At 38.7% G+C, this 18,850-nt stretch overlaps 1 protein-coding gene across 2 annotated transcripts; it reads left to right on the top strand.

The window, feature by feature from the left end:
- Window positions 1–1,257: 1,257 nt before the first annotated feature.
- Window positions 1,258–18,732, top strand: CCDC53 (coiled-coil domain containing 53). Of its 2 annotated transcripts, none has more exons than XM_010566299.1 (7): window positions 1,258–1,377; window positions 2,984–3,082; window positions 5,375–5,440; window positions 6,866–6,994; window positions 8,564–8,671; window positions 13,262–13,326; window positions 16,702–18,732. In XM_010566299.1, the coding sequence occupies exons 1-7, from the start codon at window positions 1,327–1,329 to the stop codon at window positions 16,784–16,786; spliced, it is 603 nt and encodes a 200-aa protein (XP_010564601.1). In that variant the 5' UTR covers window positions 1,258–1,326; the 3' UTR covers window positions 16,787–18,732. The 2 variants fall into 2 exon arrangements, with proteins under 2 accessions (XP_010564601.1, XP_010564600.1); XM_010566298.1 differs by having other exon boundaries at window positions 8,561–8,671.
- The last annotated feature ends 118 nt before the right edge of the window (window positions 18,733–18,850 follow it).

Below are 18,850 nucleotides of genomic sequence, written 5' to 3'. Positions count from 1 at the left end.
AAGTTGCATGAGGTGGTAGAGTTATCTGTATTTTTGCTATCAAAGCCAGCAAGGTCTTACTCCGTAACCCTGCTCACCAGACTCTGGTGTTAAACACATGCTTTGGCTGATATGATTCAACTCGTGGACCAGGCAGAAAACAGACCCTCCTCTAACGCTAGTTCTCCACCAAGACAGCAATTTGAACAGCCTTAAGGAAGGGATCACCGGGTGCTGTAACTGACAAATGGTAAAATGAGTGCAGGTAGCCATCAGTGGGGAGCAAAAGAGAGACGGGAAGCCCTTTGTGATGATGCAACGTGTTACGAGTGGTTCGACCTCTCTTCGTATTGGGACCTTACTTCTAAATGGTCTGATCAGCCCTTTCAATCTGTTGTAGAGAAAAATAATACAAGCAACCACTCGAAGATAAAAAAAACCAGGTTGATTATTTTCCAGTTAGGAAATTCTTCAGGAGGAACATTTGCGAACCTACATGCTATTCCGCTTTTTCTTGGAGCCTGGTGCCTCTGAGGTTCCTTTGGTGAAAAGGAACAGACCTACTTATAGCCTACGCTTGAGAATCAAGTGATAGGTACTGCTGAACAAAACAAAAACAACAGCTGGATTTACCATACCCCTTTTTTTTCCCTTTGTGTAAGCATTAAAGTGCAGGAACCCTTCCTAACGTGATTGCAGCCATGCTCTCATCTTTTTCAGAAGATCCCAGGGTCATTCGGTGCTCGTTATTTTTATTCTCCACATTCAAAGCCTGGCCCTTCACCACCCAAATGATGCACAAGAGCACAGAAACGGCCTCATCACTGGCTTTCCTCATCATTCCTCTGATGTCCGAGACCGCTGGGGAAGACGTTTTATCTTCACAACCTGCCTCACCCAGAGCCTTGCCCTGGGGCTGTGATGCCCATACTGCTGTGAACCGGTGTGACCTGAAGCAGGACCACGATCGAGGAGGGGGGCTCCCCTCGCCTGGCCGCGGCCTGGCAGGGGCGATTTGCAGAACCGACCACACAAGTTTGGGGAAAAGGAGTGCGGCCATCCTTCGGGAGCAGCAGGCCAGGCCGGCTTGGCCTGTGCCCGCCCCGGCCCCGCGCCTCCCGCCCTCCCTCGGACTACGTTTCCCATGAGGCATTGTGCTGGGGGGAGGAGACGGCGCATGCGCAGACCCACGGGTCCGCCCCCCACTCCTCTGGGAGTGGAGGTTTTGTTTCCGGGCCGAGGTCAAGAGGCCGCGTACGGAGCCGCCGGGGGCTTCCGGGGTGCGGCGGGAGGCGGCTCGGTGGCTGCGGGGCCGCTCTCCGTCCCGCGGCCTACGGCCCCGCGGGGATGGACGAGGACGGGCTGCCCATTGTGGGCTCCGGCATTGACCTCACCAAGGTACGGGCTGCGCTCGCCCGGCGGCCCGGAGCTGTCCCGCTTCCTCCCCTGGCGGCGGCTGCGCTGGCCCTGGTGCTGGGCGAGCCCCTTCTCGCTCCGCTCCCCGGCCCGGCCCGGCGGTCGGGCGAGCCCCTCAGCCCCCGCCGCGGCCTCGCCGGACCCCCTCCCTGCCCCTGCTCTGCTGCCGCGGGCGAGGACCGCCGCCTTCGTACCGGCGGCCGAGATCCCGCAGCGGGGCTTGGGGGGTGGGGGGGAGGCGGTTCGCCTTGTCTTAAGCTGGGTCTCCAGGAGCACGGTCTTAATGTTTTCCAAAGGCGGTAGCCTGATATTTAAAGGCTAGGCCGTTGCAGTCTTACAGCTGTGAGGCAAATCCCGTGCAAAGCTGCTTATTCGTGTCTTTTAATGATGCAAACCCATTTTTTTAGCCGTTTCTCAAATACAGAGCATAAAGGTGGGACGTTCCTGTTGCCCCAATGATCCTTCCATCCCCTGTGCTACCCCATGAATTTCTGATAAGGTCGTAAGCACTGTTTGACAGTTTTGAAACTACGGGGTTGAGCTTTAGCAAACCCTGCCGTACGCGTGCATGGGCTGACAACTTGAGATAGTGGCAACAAAAGCCTCACAAAAAATCAGGATGTCTTAAGATTAGCAAAGTGTCGTGAATGGCTGCGCTGACAAATGGAAGACCAGAGATGAGGTGAAGGCCAGAGAGTCGCTATATTCACAAACTATTGTTTGGTGCAGCTGAAGCTTGGCTGCAAATATTTTTCCTTGTAAATCCTTCACTTTAACTAATTACGATTCCATAGAGAAATTTCCTGTGTGAAGTTTAAGACTTAAAGCAATTGTCCAAGGTAATGAACCCTGAGGCACTATAATTTTATACATAAACATTTGCAGGAATGATCCTGATTCCAGTCTTGTGTAACAGTTTAAATAAAAATGCCAACTGTCTGTTACATTATGAGCACCAGACTTCTTTCTGACAAACATAACATCCTACCTTTTGGTCTGAAAAGTATGTGTGCATCAGATCTGACTTGGAGGAGTGACACTAAAGGGTAATTTAGGATAGTCTGGACTTGCAAATAAGGAAAAGTGTAGGTAGCCACTAAAGACTGAGACAGCAGTTTCACTGCTCTTTACTTTTGATTATAGTGTTCGTTGTAACTGAGTATTTGTATGGATGACCAAGTTTGCTTTTCCCTCTTAAGCTTTGGAAGGAAAGATTCTGATTTCCTCTCTGTGTTTTAAAAATTTTAACACTGATTTTCAGGAATGTTCACAATTTCATCTAAAAGTGTTTTCTTAAGTAAGATAACAGTCCTTCACTTACGTGGTTCTTGTTGCCTTTTCTGTGTATCCCGCAACTTTTCAACTGTCATGTTAGTAGATTTTTAGCGAAAAAGTATTTGTATGCATGTATACATATATGTATATTAAAAATTTGTTTGTATATATGTGCGTTCATAGCAAGCACACTTAGGACAGATTTCTAAAATAATTTCTTCTAAAACATTTACATTTTTCAACAGGTCTTTGAATCCAAATGTGGGAATTGACAACTATGTGTGATCTAATTTTCTTATATTATTTAATGCAGGTTCCTGCTATTCAGCAGAAAAGAACTGTAGCATTTCTAAACCAGTTTGTGGTACACACAGTGCAGTTTCTCAACCGCTTTTCTACTGTTTGCGAAGAGGTATGTTTATTATTTTCCCAGCTGTCAATTTATACAATTAAAAAAACCCTAGAAATGAGAACTATTCACTTAAATATTTTTGATGCAACAATACTGGTAGCTTAAACCAAAAAAATTTAGTCTGCTTTCTGTTCAAGGTTTCTCTTGACTAAATGCTTAAGACAGATTTTTTTTCCCCAAGATAGCCACATGAACTGCTGATTATACCACACTTAATCTTGTTGCCTTAAACTTTTGTGTTTGGCACAGTCTTTGAACTTTTTGATACATGGAATTTGTTCTGAGCAGCTCCATCTGTGGATATTGTCATTTTGGAAGAAGGATGCCATATTCCTATGGTGCTGAATCCACTTTGACAGTCAGTATCCCTCTCATCTGTGCATCAAAACTTGCTTTCAGATTTTACCACCTTTAATTTAAAAGGGTGATACACTAAGCTCTGAAGGTAAATAATTTTGATGCAGGGGAAAAAAAGAAATTTTTGGCAAGTGATTAGTATGGAACATGAAGCAGTTAATTCTAGTGTCTTGTAAAAAAGAGAAAAATACATATATTTAGTGTTAGTAAGTTTTTGTGATGACTTTAGTGTCAATGGAAATATACCAGATTGACAGGACTAGACTTGTCCACTGAACAGGACAAGAGTGCTTCCTCCCTTGTAGAAAGGGACTTTTCTAATGTGGCTTTGAGCTTAACCTTCTTGTCATTAGTGGGTTTTTTGTAACTGTTCGCTAGCTTATTCAACAAAGGCTACTATACAGCCCTAGCCAGCAGGGCTAGGGCAGCAGTCAAATGCAATTAAACTAGGCTATGTAATCTGAGAAATTCTGTTATTTGTTAGTAAAGTTTAGAGCCAGACCCGTGACAAGTATAAAATTTGGCTACCACATCAACATATGGAGCTTCAGAGGATAAAATGTAATTTTTTTCTAGTTTTTTAAACTTATTGTAACTTGATACATGGGACAGTGTAACTGCCTGGTGATGCTGTTGTCAGTTGTCCAGAACTCAGTTGTCACATGATCTCAAAATTACCTCTTACATAGGCACTGTGGAAATCAGAACACATATATTTAAAGCCATCTTGAGCACGCAGCAATGCTGTGAAGTCTACTTAATAAAACAGTTATTAGTTAACCTAAACATGTTGTTACTCAACAGACTAAATAGTTGGTTTGTAAACTCCTTGAAAAGTTTTTTGTATTTATGAAGTATAGAAGTGTTTTTAATGTGAAAGTTCCCAGTGTAAATCAACAGAAGCCAAGAAATTCAAAATTAGGGCTGACGCCATCCTTAACTCTAAATTTCTTGGCTCTCGTCTAGTTGAACTGACCCATAAAGTTATATAACTGTCTTTTGTACATCTTTCCTCCTCTTTCCCCAGCTACATGTAGGGCACATAGTTCCTTTCAATAGGAACTAACTCCTCTTCACGAACAAAGAACCATCTGTAAACAAGTCAGTGCACTATCCAAAAAGACTAGCTCCTGTCAGTCTCTTTTTACTTTTTCTAGCATATTGGCAGAACTGCCATTTTCTTAGGGTGTTAAAGTTCTGCTTCAGAGCCAGGCAGAATCTTGCCAATGTGCCAGAAAGCTGTCAGAGTGGTACATATCTGCCAGCCAGTGTGCTAGCCAACTTCACTTGGACAGGTCTGGTGGAGTATGGTAGTGATTAGTTAAAAGAGTGACAGTTCTTATAGAGTAATTTAGAAAAACTTAAGTTGTATTTAAAAAAAAAAAGAGGTGTCAAAATGTGATTGAGGTGCACCTGGAGCATATAAAGCTTCTGGTTAGTTCTGGTTCACTGTGCATTTTGACTGTATAGGACTTTCAATCACCTGCTGTATTCTTTATCAGATTTTTCTACTTTGTATTTGCTCAGTTACATACACACACATCACATCTTCCACATTTGGAAAAAGCTTTGAAGAAAGGTTTTTTGGTAACTGTGAGAGTACAATATGTCTACCATTATTCTCCAGTTGTCCAAAGTAATACCCTATTTACTTTGGCTTTCTTTTGTACATAGTCTGTCTTCATTTCTGTCAGTCATTATTTGGGAAAACTAACTGCCTAGTAAAATTATTTAAAAATTGAACCAGTGTAGCTACTGTAATAAAAAGGAATGCCATTGCTTCATTAATTTCATAACGTTATCATCTCATTTACACTCTACTCTGCCTTCAGCAGGTAGAAGACAAAAGTGATTTTGTTTAGCTAGATCTGAACTGGTTTATATGTACAAGTGCCTAGGGGAGTGTTTTTACGTCCTAATTGTTTTCTATTCTAGAAATTGTCAGCGCTGTCTCTCCGTATCCAACAAATTGAAACAACACTCAATATTTTGGATGCAAAGGTTTGTATGTGTACAGACTTTGTCTTCTAACAGTGACAGCCTCCTACATACATGAACTAGCTTCCTTTTCATAGCCTGAATTGAGCAAATAAGTTTTCATAATGATTTGAAGGAGTTAATGCAAACTGCTCACACGGCAAATTCTCACTTAGCATGCATTGCCACTTATATTGCGTAATGTTTGAACATGTAGTTGATATGGAAGAAAGGAACCAACAGCACATAGTGGAAATGTTGGGTTTGTCTCTGTTAAGCATACTGAACAGGAAAGGAGCACTTGGATCTTGAAAAGGCAACTAAACTATATGGCAGATTACTTATGTTGATTTTATTGCAATGTTTGGTTTTAAGAAAATGGAGAGGAGTTTTCCGATATTAAAACATGCAACTTGTGTTGCAGGGTTGCAGTAAGAAATAGCATTTGCCGTGCAAACTGTAATAAGAAATTTTTGCCCCCTTTGTAAAGCAAAAGTATCTTTGTGTTACCGGACTGTAAAGATTTCAACTGGTATAAGTAGCTAGATAGATGCCTTGTAAAACTTTGGATATTGAAATGTGACCTGAATTGGATCTAAGCTAACACAAATGCATCTGATGTATCTTCTTTAGCTAAAATGACAAAAGGATATAATCTATAGTCATATATTATCATTTAATTTGCTAAAAGAAAAAAAAAAATATCCCCAAACCAAAAAACCACCCACTGTAGAGTTTTAACCAATCCTTCTTTCAATAATGATGGAAGCAATTTTGCTTGTTTTTTCTGGGAGCAGGGGTAGGACATTTTGAAATCATTCATTAAGATCTTTGTGAAAAAAATACTGTAGTACTACAAACAATGCTTACTAACTCTTACTGATTTAAAAATATTTAGGAATGATCAGTATTGATAATTCTTGCAGAATTCTTCATAATCATGTTAAATAGAATTTCCTTCAAATAGATATGTGGTGTATTTAATTTGCACTCTCAGCATCTCCTTAAAAAAGAGTGAAATATGTAGAAGATGGCAAAATCTGTAACCAGTCGCCTATCTGTTAGGTAATAGAGCTGTTCTTGTAATGATTTCTTCACTGTAGAGGAAGTAGCAGAGAAGATGGCATGGCTTTTGTGTGGTTGATAAGTGCAGCAGCAAAATGCTAGGAAGGTGTCAAAGCCTTTCCTGCACTGCAGCCCTGTGTTAGCAGTGAAAGCTCCAATGCAGTGTTTTGGGGGTTTTGTTGTAGAAGCCACCTGATTAGAAAAATCTTTTTTTTTTTTTTTTTTTTTTTTGCCAATCAAAATACCAAAACTAGTGATAAAAAGTTATGATTTTACTAATGTGAAACCTACCTGGGGAGTATATGGTAAGCAGCATACTGCAGATTTTATTGTACACATGGACTTATGATATGCTCATTGCTTATTTGATGATGTTTTGTGCAGTTAGCCTCTATTCCTGGCCTAGAAGATGTCAAATTTGAAGTGTCCAGTGCAAATATGAACAGTGTTACAAATGGTCCTGTGGGACAAACTACTACAGATCAACAGACAGCTGTATCACCTCAGTCTGGAGTAAGTAATGAAGCATAACTAATACACTGAAGGAATATACCTCTCCACATCAAGTTTCTAGTCTCATTTGAAATAGATGGAAGAAGCAAGTCTATTGGAAGAGAGCAATCAACTGTAAAGATCTAAACCTATGTTTTTCACTAATGAAACTGTTTTAATGAATGTCTTAAAACAAAAAAGGGTATTCTCTTTCTTGAATATGTGGCTTAAGTAATTGGAACTAACTCAAATCTGATGGTAGATGCCTCCTTGCTCTTCTTCAATCACACTAAAATATGAACGTGAATTACATCAGGGGACTGGGAAGGTCATGAATGAAAATAACAGTTTGAAACACATAATTCCAATTCTTTTCTCCTTCCTTTAGAATGTGAGCTTTCAGCTCAAATTGGAGTTTCTAGCATACTTGATTTTAAAGAGGTTATTACAGTGAATGTTTTCTATATATTATCATCTATGTACAGAAAATGCCAGCTTATTGTAAGTGAATAACATTAAGATCCTATCCCTGCAATTAATTTTTTGTTGTTTGGTTTTTTGTGTGTGTGTGTTTGGTTGGGTTTTTTAACCCAGACTTAAATCCTGTCATTACCACTTCACTAAGTGAGGCTTTCTGGCTCATTTGTGGATGGAATTCTTTCCCTGGTTTCCTATTATATTTTCTTTTCTTGGAATCTCTAATTTCAATCTCTGCTCATTCTTTTATTTGGTGGAAGTTGCTGTGGAGCAGCAATAGCTGGAGTAGTCTGCTGCTTTTCCCTGCCTGTTAAAGACTGTAACTCTTAATTTGCAGCCAGCAACATGGGAAACAGAATGGACAGTTAGCATTGCGTGCTTCAGTCATGTTAGAGAATGAGTCCCTGTTATTTCGTTTTCTTTAAAATGTTCCTCCTCGCAGATGTTAAAGTAGGGACAGATATTCCTGAAAGGAGATTTCCAATGCTACTTTCAAATGGTTAGTTTAATAGCAAATATGCACTTTTCTGTTGTCCTTTAAATAGTACTATATCTTCATGTAATTTTTCTTTTTTATAAATTAATTACTCTCAAGAATTTTTTTATTTTGTTATGTTATCCTTTTGGTTAATGGTTTATACTAAAACCTATAGTTTAAAAGTTATATGATCTGTAGGAAACATTTTTCAGGGAATCAAATAAATGTTTTGAGGAAAAAATGCATTGGACCACTACAGGAGATATATAGATATAACCCTTAAAATTTTTTTTTTTAATAAAGTGAGCATTTAAATTTAGTTCTGTTTTATTCATTAAATACAACAAACTTAACAGGGCTATTAAAGGCGCTTTTTTTTCCACATACTGTGCAATAATTTAAAATTGTGACTAAAAGTAGGAAGTCTCACTTGTGACAGTGAATAACGAAAGAGCTGGGTTTTGTGTGTTCATACATCTTGGAAATCTCTCATACTATGAGTGTAAATCAGAATAATCTTGATGAGGAAGTGTTGCGCTTTACTCTCAAATTACAAATTTTATTGATTGAAATCTCTCCATGCTTCTGGTCTGCATACCTAACCATTAAAGTGTTATCTTCTTTGTATGCAGCAGAACAATATACATGAAGAAGGGTTACAGAAAACAGAGGTAGTAACAGAAAATGTCAGAACTGTGGCCAAGGATCCAAGATATGCCAGATATCTCAAAATGGTACAAGTGGTAAGTCAGTTCTCTTATCATTCTTTGGGTACTCCATTATTTTAGGTGGAACGTCACACACCACTGTAAGTGAACATTACGTGTCTGAAGATATATCTTGCAACAGTAATCTTTAAGCTAGGAAAACATCACAATATTTCTAGCACATCTCTAATAAATGAGCTTCAGCTTTGTACAAAATTCTGCCAATATACTTGTCAACTGAAGGTGTGAAGATGTGTAAATGCAGAGTGGTATTAGCTGGACTCACAGAAGATGCCACTGAAAGTGTACTTATTCTGGCAGAATTGTTGTCATTCCCTACACACAGACATGATCACAGTTTGGTTTTGCTGTAAGGTACAAAATACAGCTTTGCTAGTATAGTCCAGAGCAGGAATATTTGATATTTCTGTAGCATTCAAAATAGAGACACAAGAATTGCTTCACTACTTGGCTCCACTTCAGTTTTCTGTTATTCATGATGCAGGTTTTGTTTACCTCTCTCTCTGTGGGCTGTTCTACAGATAAATAGGAAATAAATGAATGTAATCTCAATATTTACATGTGTGAAAATGAATGAAGGGAGTGAAAAGGTGAATGGGACATTTTTTAAGAGCTCTTATCTTCACGTCCACAAAATTAAAAATGAGATTGGAAACAAAGAAAAAAATCTGTCTTTATTTTCAAGCTGTCAGTGGAAATTTTCCTCTAAAATACATATTATAATTCTGGAAAATATGACTGTGTCATAGTATTAGTAAAGTGTTGCTTATGTTAAAACTAACTTCATGGTTTCACTCCCTCTTCAGAGCAATTATTGCAATTGGTGTGCTTGGTACTTTGGATGATGTTCCAGACCTTATTTTTCATTTGAATCACAAATTGGCACTTTATGGGTAGCTTATTACAAACCATGTGGAAAACCCAGCAGTGGGGTAGTAGCAGAGAGTAGAACGCTATGTTAGTGTATTGATTTAATGCCAGGCTTCAAAGTGGATGTGAAAGTGCTGGATGGTCTAATTACTTTGACTTTTTTTTGGTGACTGCTAGAGGAGTGAGATCTCACTTTCCACATTTATCCTTTGTACTGGCAGTTCCTGGTGACTCCTCTGCCAGTTGTAAATAGTGTCATAGGAAAGTCAAACTAACATACTACAAATTAATGTGTGTTTTTGTATTTGCCAGACTTGTCTTCTTGTCCAGTCAAATATTTCAGTTCGTGTTATTTATTTGCCCGAATTAAGCTTCTAGCTGAAGATTTGTTTGAACTGATCATTTATTTATTGCTCACAATATTTGTAGTATTTAAGAATTAACACCATGAAGAAATACTTCTTTTACACTAAATAGAGCTGTTCTGTGAAATAGTAACAAACTCATTTCAATGGAGTGCAGTTGAGCATACTAAATTCCTATTTTTTAAAATATACAATATTTTGTTGTATATACATACTATATATATTGTTGTCTATCCTATTTGCTATAGTAAATGTTCAGAACAATTCTATTGACGGTGTGAGAGGAGCAGTCCACGATTTCAGATAAACTTCATGTTTAAAGTACAAATACTCTTACTTGATTCTAAACACCAAACATGACTGCATAGATGCCAAGATACTGACTGGCCTGATACAAACTGATCCTTGCTTTAAAGGACTGAAATAAAAAACAAACATGGAGAGCGCACTGATCATCAGGAATTGCCAACACTGATGGTTATGTGACCTCCTTCTGCACTATGGAGAACCAAAACATATTTTGCAGCAAGATTGCTATATGTACTGTGGCTTCTCCAGAACCTGCACACTTCCCGAGCCACAGGACCAGGCTGGGAGTAGGGCTGGGGTATACTGGGATGAATGTGTAGTGATTTGGATTATTTCAAATCTTAAATGGGCAGAGACAAATGCAATGGAAATTTACTATTGGCTTCTATGTTAGAAAAGTACACCTGTGCCGTTTCAGTGGACCTGTATGCTCAATGTAGAATCATACAATCATACCATGGTTTGGGTTGGAAGGGACCTTTAATGATCATCTAGCCCCACCCCCCCTGCCATGGGCAGGGACACCTTCCACTAGACCAGGTTGGTCAAAGCCCCATCTGACCTGGCCTTGAACACTGCCAGGGATGGGGCAGCCACAGCCTCTTTGGGCAACCTGTTCCACTGCCGCACCACCCTCACAGTGAAGAACTCCCTCCTTATATCTAATCTAAATCTACCCCCTTTCAGTGTAAAGCCATTAGCCCTTGCCCTGTCACTACCTGCCCTTGTAAAAGGTCACTCTCTGGCTTTCTTGTAGGCCCCCATTAGGTACTGGAAGGCTGCTATAATGTCTCCCTGGAGCCTTCTCTTCTCCAGGCTGAACAATCCCAACTCTCTCAGCCTGTCCTCATAGGAGAGGTGCTCCAGCCCTCTGATCATCTTGGCGGCCCTCCTCCAGACTCGCTCGAACAGGTCCATGTCCTTATGTTGGGGGCCCCAGAGCTGAACGCAGTACTGCAGGTGGGGTCTCATGAGAGGGGAGCAGAGGGGGAGAATCACCTCCCTCGACCTGCTGGTCACACTTCTTTTGATGCAGCCTGGGATGTGGTTGGCTTTCTGGGCTGCAAGTGCACGTTGCCAGGTCCTGTTAAGCTTCTCGTCAAATAACACCCCCAAGTCCTTCTCTGCAGGGCTGCTCTCAATTCATTCTCCACCCAGCCTGTATTTGTGCTTGGGATTGCTCAACGGTGTAGTTATTGTTTAGATTTAGAATAGTTGTCTGTTTTATTTTAGTAAGATTTAGGGTCACAGCAGTATCAGGCTCTGATTTTCCAGAGCAAAACTTATAAAATTATGAAAGAGAAAGTAATTGAATGCTCTAATTGTATTATAAACATATATAGGTACAATATTACTTGTTTTCCTTCAGGAAAAAAATGCACTTTAAAGGGTATTTTGATTAAACTTCAGATTAGTTTTGTAAATCTATGATATATGAGGGTATTGAGAGGGTTTTTTTCTTACATATTTTGATGCATACAGTTTTGGAATAAAATGCTTCTCCAAGTGTGAACTTAAAAGCATAACCGTTTCCAATCCATTCTTAGAAGTTCATATACTGAGCTCCCTTTCATTGGAAAGCAAATACGAATTCTGCTTTGCCTGATCTGACTCAATCTTGTTTTCACTTGGTTTGAAATGACGCATAAACACTTCATCAGTGATTTTTTGAGCTGGAGAAAGGAACCCTAAGAGCAGTCAAGCGAGAGAAAAAACATTAGACAGTATGAGACAGTGTATAGACACTCAATCCCTGGTGTGCAAATCTATACTAGAATAAGCGAATATTTTAAACTGTCGTGAAATACTCAAATACTTTCCCCTTTGCAATGTACATGTCTTGATTGTGATTCTTACTGTGAAACTGCACAAGGAAAACACAGTTAAGACAGCTAGCTTAGCTCTCACTTTGCCAGGTTATCTACCGCAACTGTCACTAGTACCACATGCTTCTCTGGAACTTTAGTCATGGCTGCCCTTTATTTTATCACTATTTTACTTACTTTGGACAAAAGATATTTGTCCTGTGCCAAAAGAATCCTACACAACTTTTCATTTAGGTTGCGAGGCGTCTCCTGACTTTCCTAGACCACCAATAGCTTTGTCCCTTGGAAATCAGAAATTGTGTCCTCCTTTTTTTTTTTTTTTTTTTTTTTTTTTTCCCTTTTTTTTTCCCCTTCTATCTTGGCATGCAGTGGTCCAGGTGGCTTTTTCTGATGGTTTGCAACAGGGATGGCAAAGCAACAAATTGTCTGAGCAGCTCTAGTGGAAACATAGGAGCAGTTTGTTGGAACGTATCTCGTAAGACGACGTGGGTCAAAGTGTTCTTGGGTATGTGATCCAAGATGAGGGCATGTTTAGGTGTTGCTGAATAAAATAAAGTGTAGAAACTGTGGAGGGACTTGCAGTGAAAGGACGGAATTTTTTTAACACGTACATAGTTGGCTAAAATCTGTCCAGAAGTCATAGAAGATTCAAGCCTGACTGTACAAGCACTTGTATTTGTAGGAATCACTTTTAAATTGTGCTTCTGTTCTCATGTCCTGTTTGCCTTTTTCTGCATGCTTTTTAAAGACTTTTCCAATTTTTAGCACTGCCTTAAGGTATCCTTCCGGAGCAGCAGCAGATGCACTTTCCTGGTTTTCCTCCCTCTTTGGCTATACCTTCAGCGTGTCCGAGTCTTCATCTTTCTAGCACAACTGTTCTCTGCTGTCTTTGTGCTACTTTGTGCTTTCTTCACATTCTTATCCATACACATAACTTCAGCTTCCTGTTTTGTCTGCATGAATTGCAGATATATCTGTCCATTCCCGATTCCGTCCGTGCAACTTTCTGTAGATGTTTTGTCATAAATATAAGAAGGATTAAAAGGGCCTTTGATCTCAGTCATTTCTCGCTTTCTAGGTTCATACTGATGACAACTGAGATTATCATTCCATGCTCTTGTTCAACAAGTGATATGCATAAATTTGGATGAAAATGTAGCCTAAAAGAACCTATGGAACTTAGTTCACCTGTTTGTGTCCAGTAGTTTGATATTATTCTTCCTCCTCTTACACAGGGTGTTCCTGTAATGGCAATACGAAACAAAATGATTTCTGAAGGGCTAAATCCAGACCTTCTCGAGTAAGTAATTTGTAACTTTCAGTAGGGTTGGAATGCAACCATGTGCTTAAAAAACTTGGGAAAAAGTGTTAGAAAAGGTTGTGAATCTAAGTTATCTGCATTAAAACAGGTTTTGAAGTCTTCTGTGAAAGGCTGTTTTTAGCATTTTATAGGTCTGAAGAGGGCCATTAGTACCAAAGGAAGAGGAATGCAATCTCAGGTATGAGCTGTCTTCTCAATATTGTCTAGTCTAAGGCGAGGCCCAGGAAATACAGAGACTAGAATATAAATGGGTAGGTACTGCACCCTCCCAAACAGAAAGCTGCAGGACTTTACCATTCAGACTTGAGAGGAAATGGAAGGACTTGTTCCAAGCCAAGCAGAGGTGGTGCAGTTCAAGGAAAAGGATAGAGCAATGACAAGGTAACATTTGACAATGAGCATTTAGCGATGAGAAATCAAATAATACATCAGTAGCCATTTTCACTGTACTGTTAAGAGTATGAGGTTTTACCCAGATACTTTCTTTCAACACTTCAATAACAACATGTCATCACTATAGAGTAATAAGAACAAAGTCTGTTTTATTTTGCTGGATGCATGAGGGACAACACAGTTGTTTCCAGATTCCCTCTGTAGATGGAGCGTACAACTTTACTTCAACATTGACAGTGTAAATTGAAGTCAGCAGTTCAAAATTGTGACTGTTGATTGAGCTAACCTGATGTGAAGACTACTAAGAATAGATACTTATTTTCAGAGCTATTTGTCTGGCCATAAGCATGAATTTTAGGCTTATTTTACATTTGACATGTAATTTCATTTTACTGTACTATTTCACAGAATTTGTTGAACTGGTGAAATATTAACTTCCATTCTTACATTGTAGCCACTAAACTGTTTGAAACACTTTTGCATCCTCTCCAAAACTGTCAATGTATTAGAAAGTTCGCTTGTCCTTTCCAGTGAAGTCTTTTTACATTTTGGAAAGGCTTATTCTGAAACTAGCCACTTGTTTAATAAAATAAATAAAAATATAGGAAAACTGAAGTATTGGTCATATGTTGAGTTGCTTTATTTCCCAGCTACTTCCTGGTGTCTAAATAAGCCTAAAGTAGTTACTCCTCATTCCGTATTTTTACTGATTAAATGAGAAATAAGAAAAAGAACACAAGTAAGAACCTGTGCAAGTCTGAGACAGGTTTATCAAACATGGGTTTAGTATATGTGTGTTAAAAATGTTGTATTTTTTACTCTGCATTTCTGGTCCATACCTTTCTGTAAATGCTGCTATTTCTTTATGTTTGGATGGATTTTTATAGTAGATAAAAATAAGATAATACGTTACAATTTCAAAAGCTTTTTTAAAAAGTACCTGCTTTTGGATTGTCTTTTGGGTCTTTGGGTAACCTGCTTTTGGGTTAAGACAGAAACATTATTACTGTGGATTTGGGCTCAGGGAATATGTTTGGGGTTTGGTCTCAAAGTCCATCTTCAAAGATTCTGTGCAATAGTAATGCTTAGGCAGATTTTCTTTAAAACGTTATTGGTTTGAAAAGTGTATAGCAATTTTTTATAGTATAGCGAATCTGCCTGGTTAAAGAAAGCTAAATATTTGCCAAGGTGCATAATGCATAATATTTTGAGGAGTCAGGGGTGACCTTTTAAATTTCTTGCTTTCTTGTCTCAATATCACAGACTTTTATATATATATATGTATATATATATTGCCATTCACACCACATTTCTTGGATCTTCAGGTTCCTTAGGCCTGCTCACTCAGTTCCAATGAAGATCAGGAAAATGTGCATATTGCTGTATGCTCAGTCACTTACTGCAGACTCTCCCAGCTATTTGCCAGTGACTGAGCATGGGTTTTTTGTGGCTGCAGAGATGCTAATTCTAATAATATGGAGTTGTTTATACTCTCTTCCTTCATCTGTTTTACTTCTGTTACCACTCCTTTCTCAACTTTTTACAGAGTTTGACGCTCCCAATTTATCTATTTTTAACTTTTGTTTCTTATCCTTCCTCTCTTGCCTGTCTACAATTCCAGGAGAGTTTGTCCTGCTCTCATGAGCTAAAGGAACTCATTGCCATCTTCCTCTCCTTACTAGGGGAGAGTTTTTGCACTGGTCTCTCCAGATCACATGTCTTTGCACAGCTCTTCTGTTTTGTCATTGCCACGGTAACAAGGAATAATATTGTGAAGTGTTATTTGCATGAGAAAGTAAACGCTTTCTTAATTTATTTTAGAGGTGTGCAGGGGGGAGGGAGAAGGCTGTCTTACGGTTCTTTAATGCACTTCTCATTTTTGCACCCAAAATGTTTAGAAACACTTTAAAGGTACCCTAAGGATTTCCAACAGAGGAATTATAATGAACAGAACTGAAGTTGGAAGAGAAATTCTGTGGCATGACACACGGGTAGCCCCAAGATAAATAACAACGGGACGAATAATACAATTGTTGGCTTAGTTTAAAATGTAATGTTTTATGAAAGAGAGCAGTTAACTATCATACAAGAAGCTAGTTTCTGTGAAGATCATTCTTCCTCTTCCCCGAGTATAATTGCATGTATATTTTCCACCTTGGTTTCAGAATTTACCAGGCTCAGTCTTGCTTGTATGGTCAAACTCATTACATACTTACGAGGGAGTCTCGAGGGAGAGCCAGCACCTTCAGCCAGTAGTGTTAGTTAGTCTTTAGATGGCTTGTTTCTCTCCCTTTCATTCCCAGTAGATTGCCTGAGCAAATGTTTCAACACATTAAGATCCATCTTAAATATTCTCTTCAAAACTAAATACAAGAGGTCTGATCATTTATAGTCAATAAAAATCCCATGGCTGCTCTTGCATGTCAAATTTAACCCAATGTTCTAGCCAAATTCCACTCTGAGTAATTCTTTTTTGCTTCTCTAAATTATCCCTGCAGTTTTAGTTGGATACAATATTGTTCATTTCCTGTCTTATTTTTTTCATGTACTATTTACACTGCTTAATGGTGTACAGCATGTTCCTTTCAGCCCTAGAACCTCTGAAGACTGAAAAAAAACTGAATTAATCAGTATTGCCTGCTTTCAACTCTTTCTACAAGTGTTTGCCACTTCTTAGTGATCTGTCATTATTTCCAATAACCTCAAAGGTGCGCATTCAAACCAATGTCTACAGAGTTTTGATGTCCAGTGAATTACAGTTTCTAGTGTTTATTTTTCAGTTGTAAGTGGAGCAATACCAATAAGGTGTGAGTTTGTAAACCATAAACAGTTAATCTGTTAAGTGTTGTGGAAATAAAGTGCATGCAATTGTACTGAAAGAACATTAGCACTACATGCTAAGTTGCTTGTGTTCTCAGCCACTTTCTAGGATTTACAATAGAACATTTTTGTTGCCTGCAGGACCCCAGATGCCCCTGTGCCTGCCTGGGGAGATGATGGGAAAGCAGAAGACAGTTCTGATAGTGAATCTTCATTTAGTGACTGAAGAGACTGATTTTGGCCTTTGGAAACCTCTGTTAAGTGCTAATGCCTTTGGAGCTTTAGCAGACGATGGTTTTGCATTGGTCACATGGGTGACATGTTTATCTGACAGCATTTTTAAGAGCTATGATCCTCCATGTTCTCTACCAGAAGGTTTGAACAGGCAGCGTGTTTCAGCCTGAACCTTTCCAGGATGAAAATTAATCGTGAGATCCTTGCAATTTTTATGCTGCATCATTTCAGATTCCTTTCTGATTCTTCTGAAACTACTTTGTAAAACCAAAAATTCCACACCTCTAAACCTCCAGGCCTCTAAGACTGTATTCTGGTCGTTACTGCATTTTCTATGTAACACAATTAACCTAAGTTGCCTTCTTTCTGTCCCATAACTTACAGGTAAAGTAACTTTTTTCAAAATGAAAGTGTTTCATTGATGAACTGTATTTTTTTTTTTCTAATATACTATATTCTCAAGTGACACAACAAGAATTACACAGAAGTCAGCTATCTTAAGGTGATTGCAAATCAGTGATACTCTCGGAGAAACTAAAATACAACTGAGAAATATATTAAAACCCGATCTGAATCTATTTTCAAAGTATATACTGCTATTCAATGTCACGTTAGAGTCTGAACAAAGTTGTTAAAGAAATTCCTGCTCTGTAGAAGAGTTGATTTATCAAATTCAGGTTACAGTGGTGTAGAAAGCTACAGACATTGCAAGATTGGTTTGAAAATGACACTGTGAAAGAAGCAAGTGACTGGGAGATTATTAATGGAATACCAGATTCTCACTACTTGTTCACTGTCACATGGGTCAGTAGAAACCACTTTCTGACTGCTGTTGGGCTTATTCAAAAGGAGCTGTGGCTGAGCAGTTTGCATAGGATAAGAAATCACCTCCAAGTTGGTGCCTTTGCTGATAATTTCAGCAAAGAAGCCAAAATTCAGTTTGTGTAATGATAAAACTACCTTGCTACCTCTTGAGGTGTGTGTTAGGGAACAACATAAAGAAATCCACTTGGAGCCTGACTGGCCCTGAAGACTTCCCTCCAAATTACTTAATCTACTCCATGAGTCAAAAATGACATTTCATTAAAGAATCTTCTTTAATACAATTTGTTCCACGTGAAATTCTTCACAATCTATTTGAATTCCCCGGATTATTGTGATTATACTAGAATGCTGTGGGCCAGGCAATCATCCACTTCTGGTATTTCACATTCTTCATGAGACCAAGAAAAGACTAAAACTGAAGTTGTAAGTATATAAATTTGTTAGCTTTTATGACCGAGTCATTACCTTCTCTCTTATTTACGCCACTTCAGTAGGTTAGCTGCTTTTTTTTCTGTAACTTAAGCATGGCTCCCATTTCAGTCTAGCAGACATACTTAAGCTCTTCATAACCTGTAAATCAGAGTAATGCCTGAATTCCTGCAAAAGCATATATACACTAGAGAATGTCTATAGATGGCATTTCAATGATGAGTTAATTATTATTGAACACTTAAACAAAAATATTCAATAGTTAACACTTGGTAAAACTCGACAAATATTAAGATATTAGCAATAAGTATTTCAAAAGTAGATGTTATAATGTTATTTCAGAAAGCATATAGTAAAACACTGGTGACTTTTTTAAATCTATATTTGAAAACTCATTGAAGCAATCTGTATAATTAAAGCTATGCTTTGTAAACCAAAGTTGTGGTTCTATTTTATTGCCATATCTTAGTTTAAACAAGATAATGAAAATTCTTCTGAAATCTCTGCAAATCATGTTTCGCTAAAACTAGTTTTGCTGAAGTTGCATCAATCTGCTAGCTGAAGGAGGAGAGTTTTGAAAACAGGGGTTTAGAGTTCAACATAAGCCATATTAGCAAACTGACTAGACAAGAACTGAACAAACCGTAGCCACTATTCTAACAAGAAAATTTAAGAAAGACTGAAATTAATAAGGACTGTATGTTTGATAGTCTTGAACTGATATTAACCTATGTAAAGAAGTAGCATGATTTAAAGACTTGAGACATAGTAGTTAATTATTTTTTTAAAGGAATAAACAAGG

Source organism: Haliaeetus leucocephalus, unplaced genomic scaffold (genome assembly GCF_000737465.1).
Source record: "Haliaeetus leucocephalus isolate CR32 unplaced genomic scaffold, Haliaeetus_leucocephalus-4.0 Scaffold206, whole genome shotgun sequence".
In the NCBI taxonomy this organism is placed as follows: Eukaryota; Metazoa; Chordata; class Aves; order Accipitriformes; family Accipitridae; genus Haliaeetus; species Haliaeetus leucocephalus.
Note: the sequence above shows the minus strand (reverse complement) of the source record. Positions and strands in the feature narration are given on the sequence as shown.

Excerpts from the sequence above, each read along its gene's own strand:
- CCDC53 (XM_010566298.1), top strand. The coding sequence starts at position 1,327 with ATGGACGAGGACGGGCTGCCCATTGTGGGCTCCGGCATTGACCTCACC. Across the intron at positions 1,378-2,983 it reads CCGGCATTGACCTCACCAAG|GTTCCTGCTATTCAGCAGAA; the intron begins GTACGGGCTGCG and ends TATTTAATGCAG. Across the intron at positions 13,327-16,701 it reads CTAAATCCAGACCTTCTCGA|GACCCCAGATGCCCCTGTGC; the intron begins GTAAGTAATTTG and ends TGTTGCCTGCAG.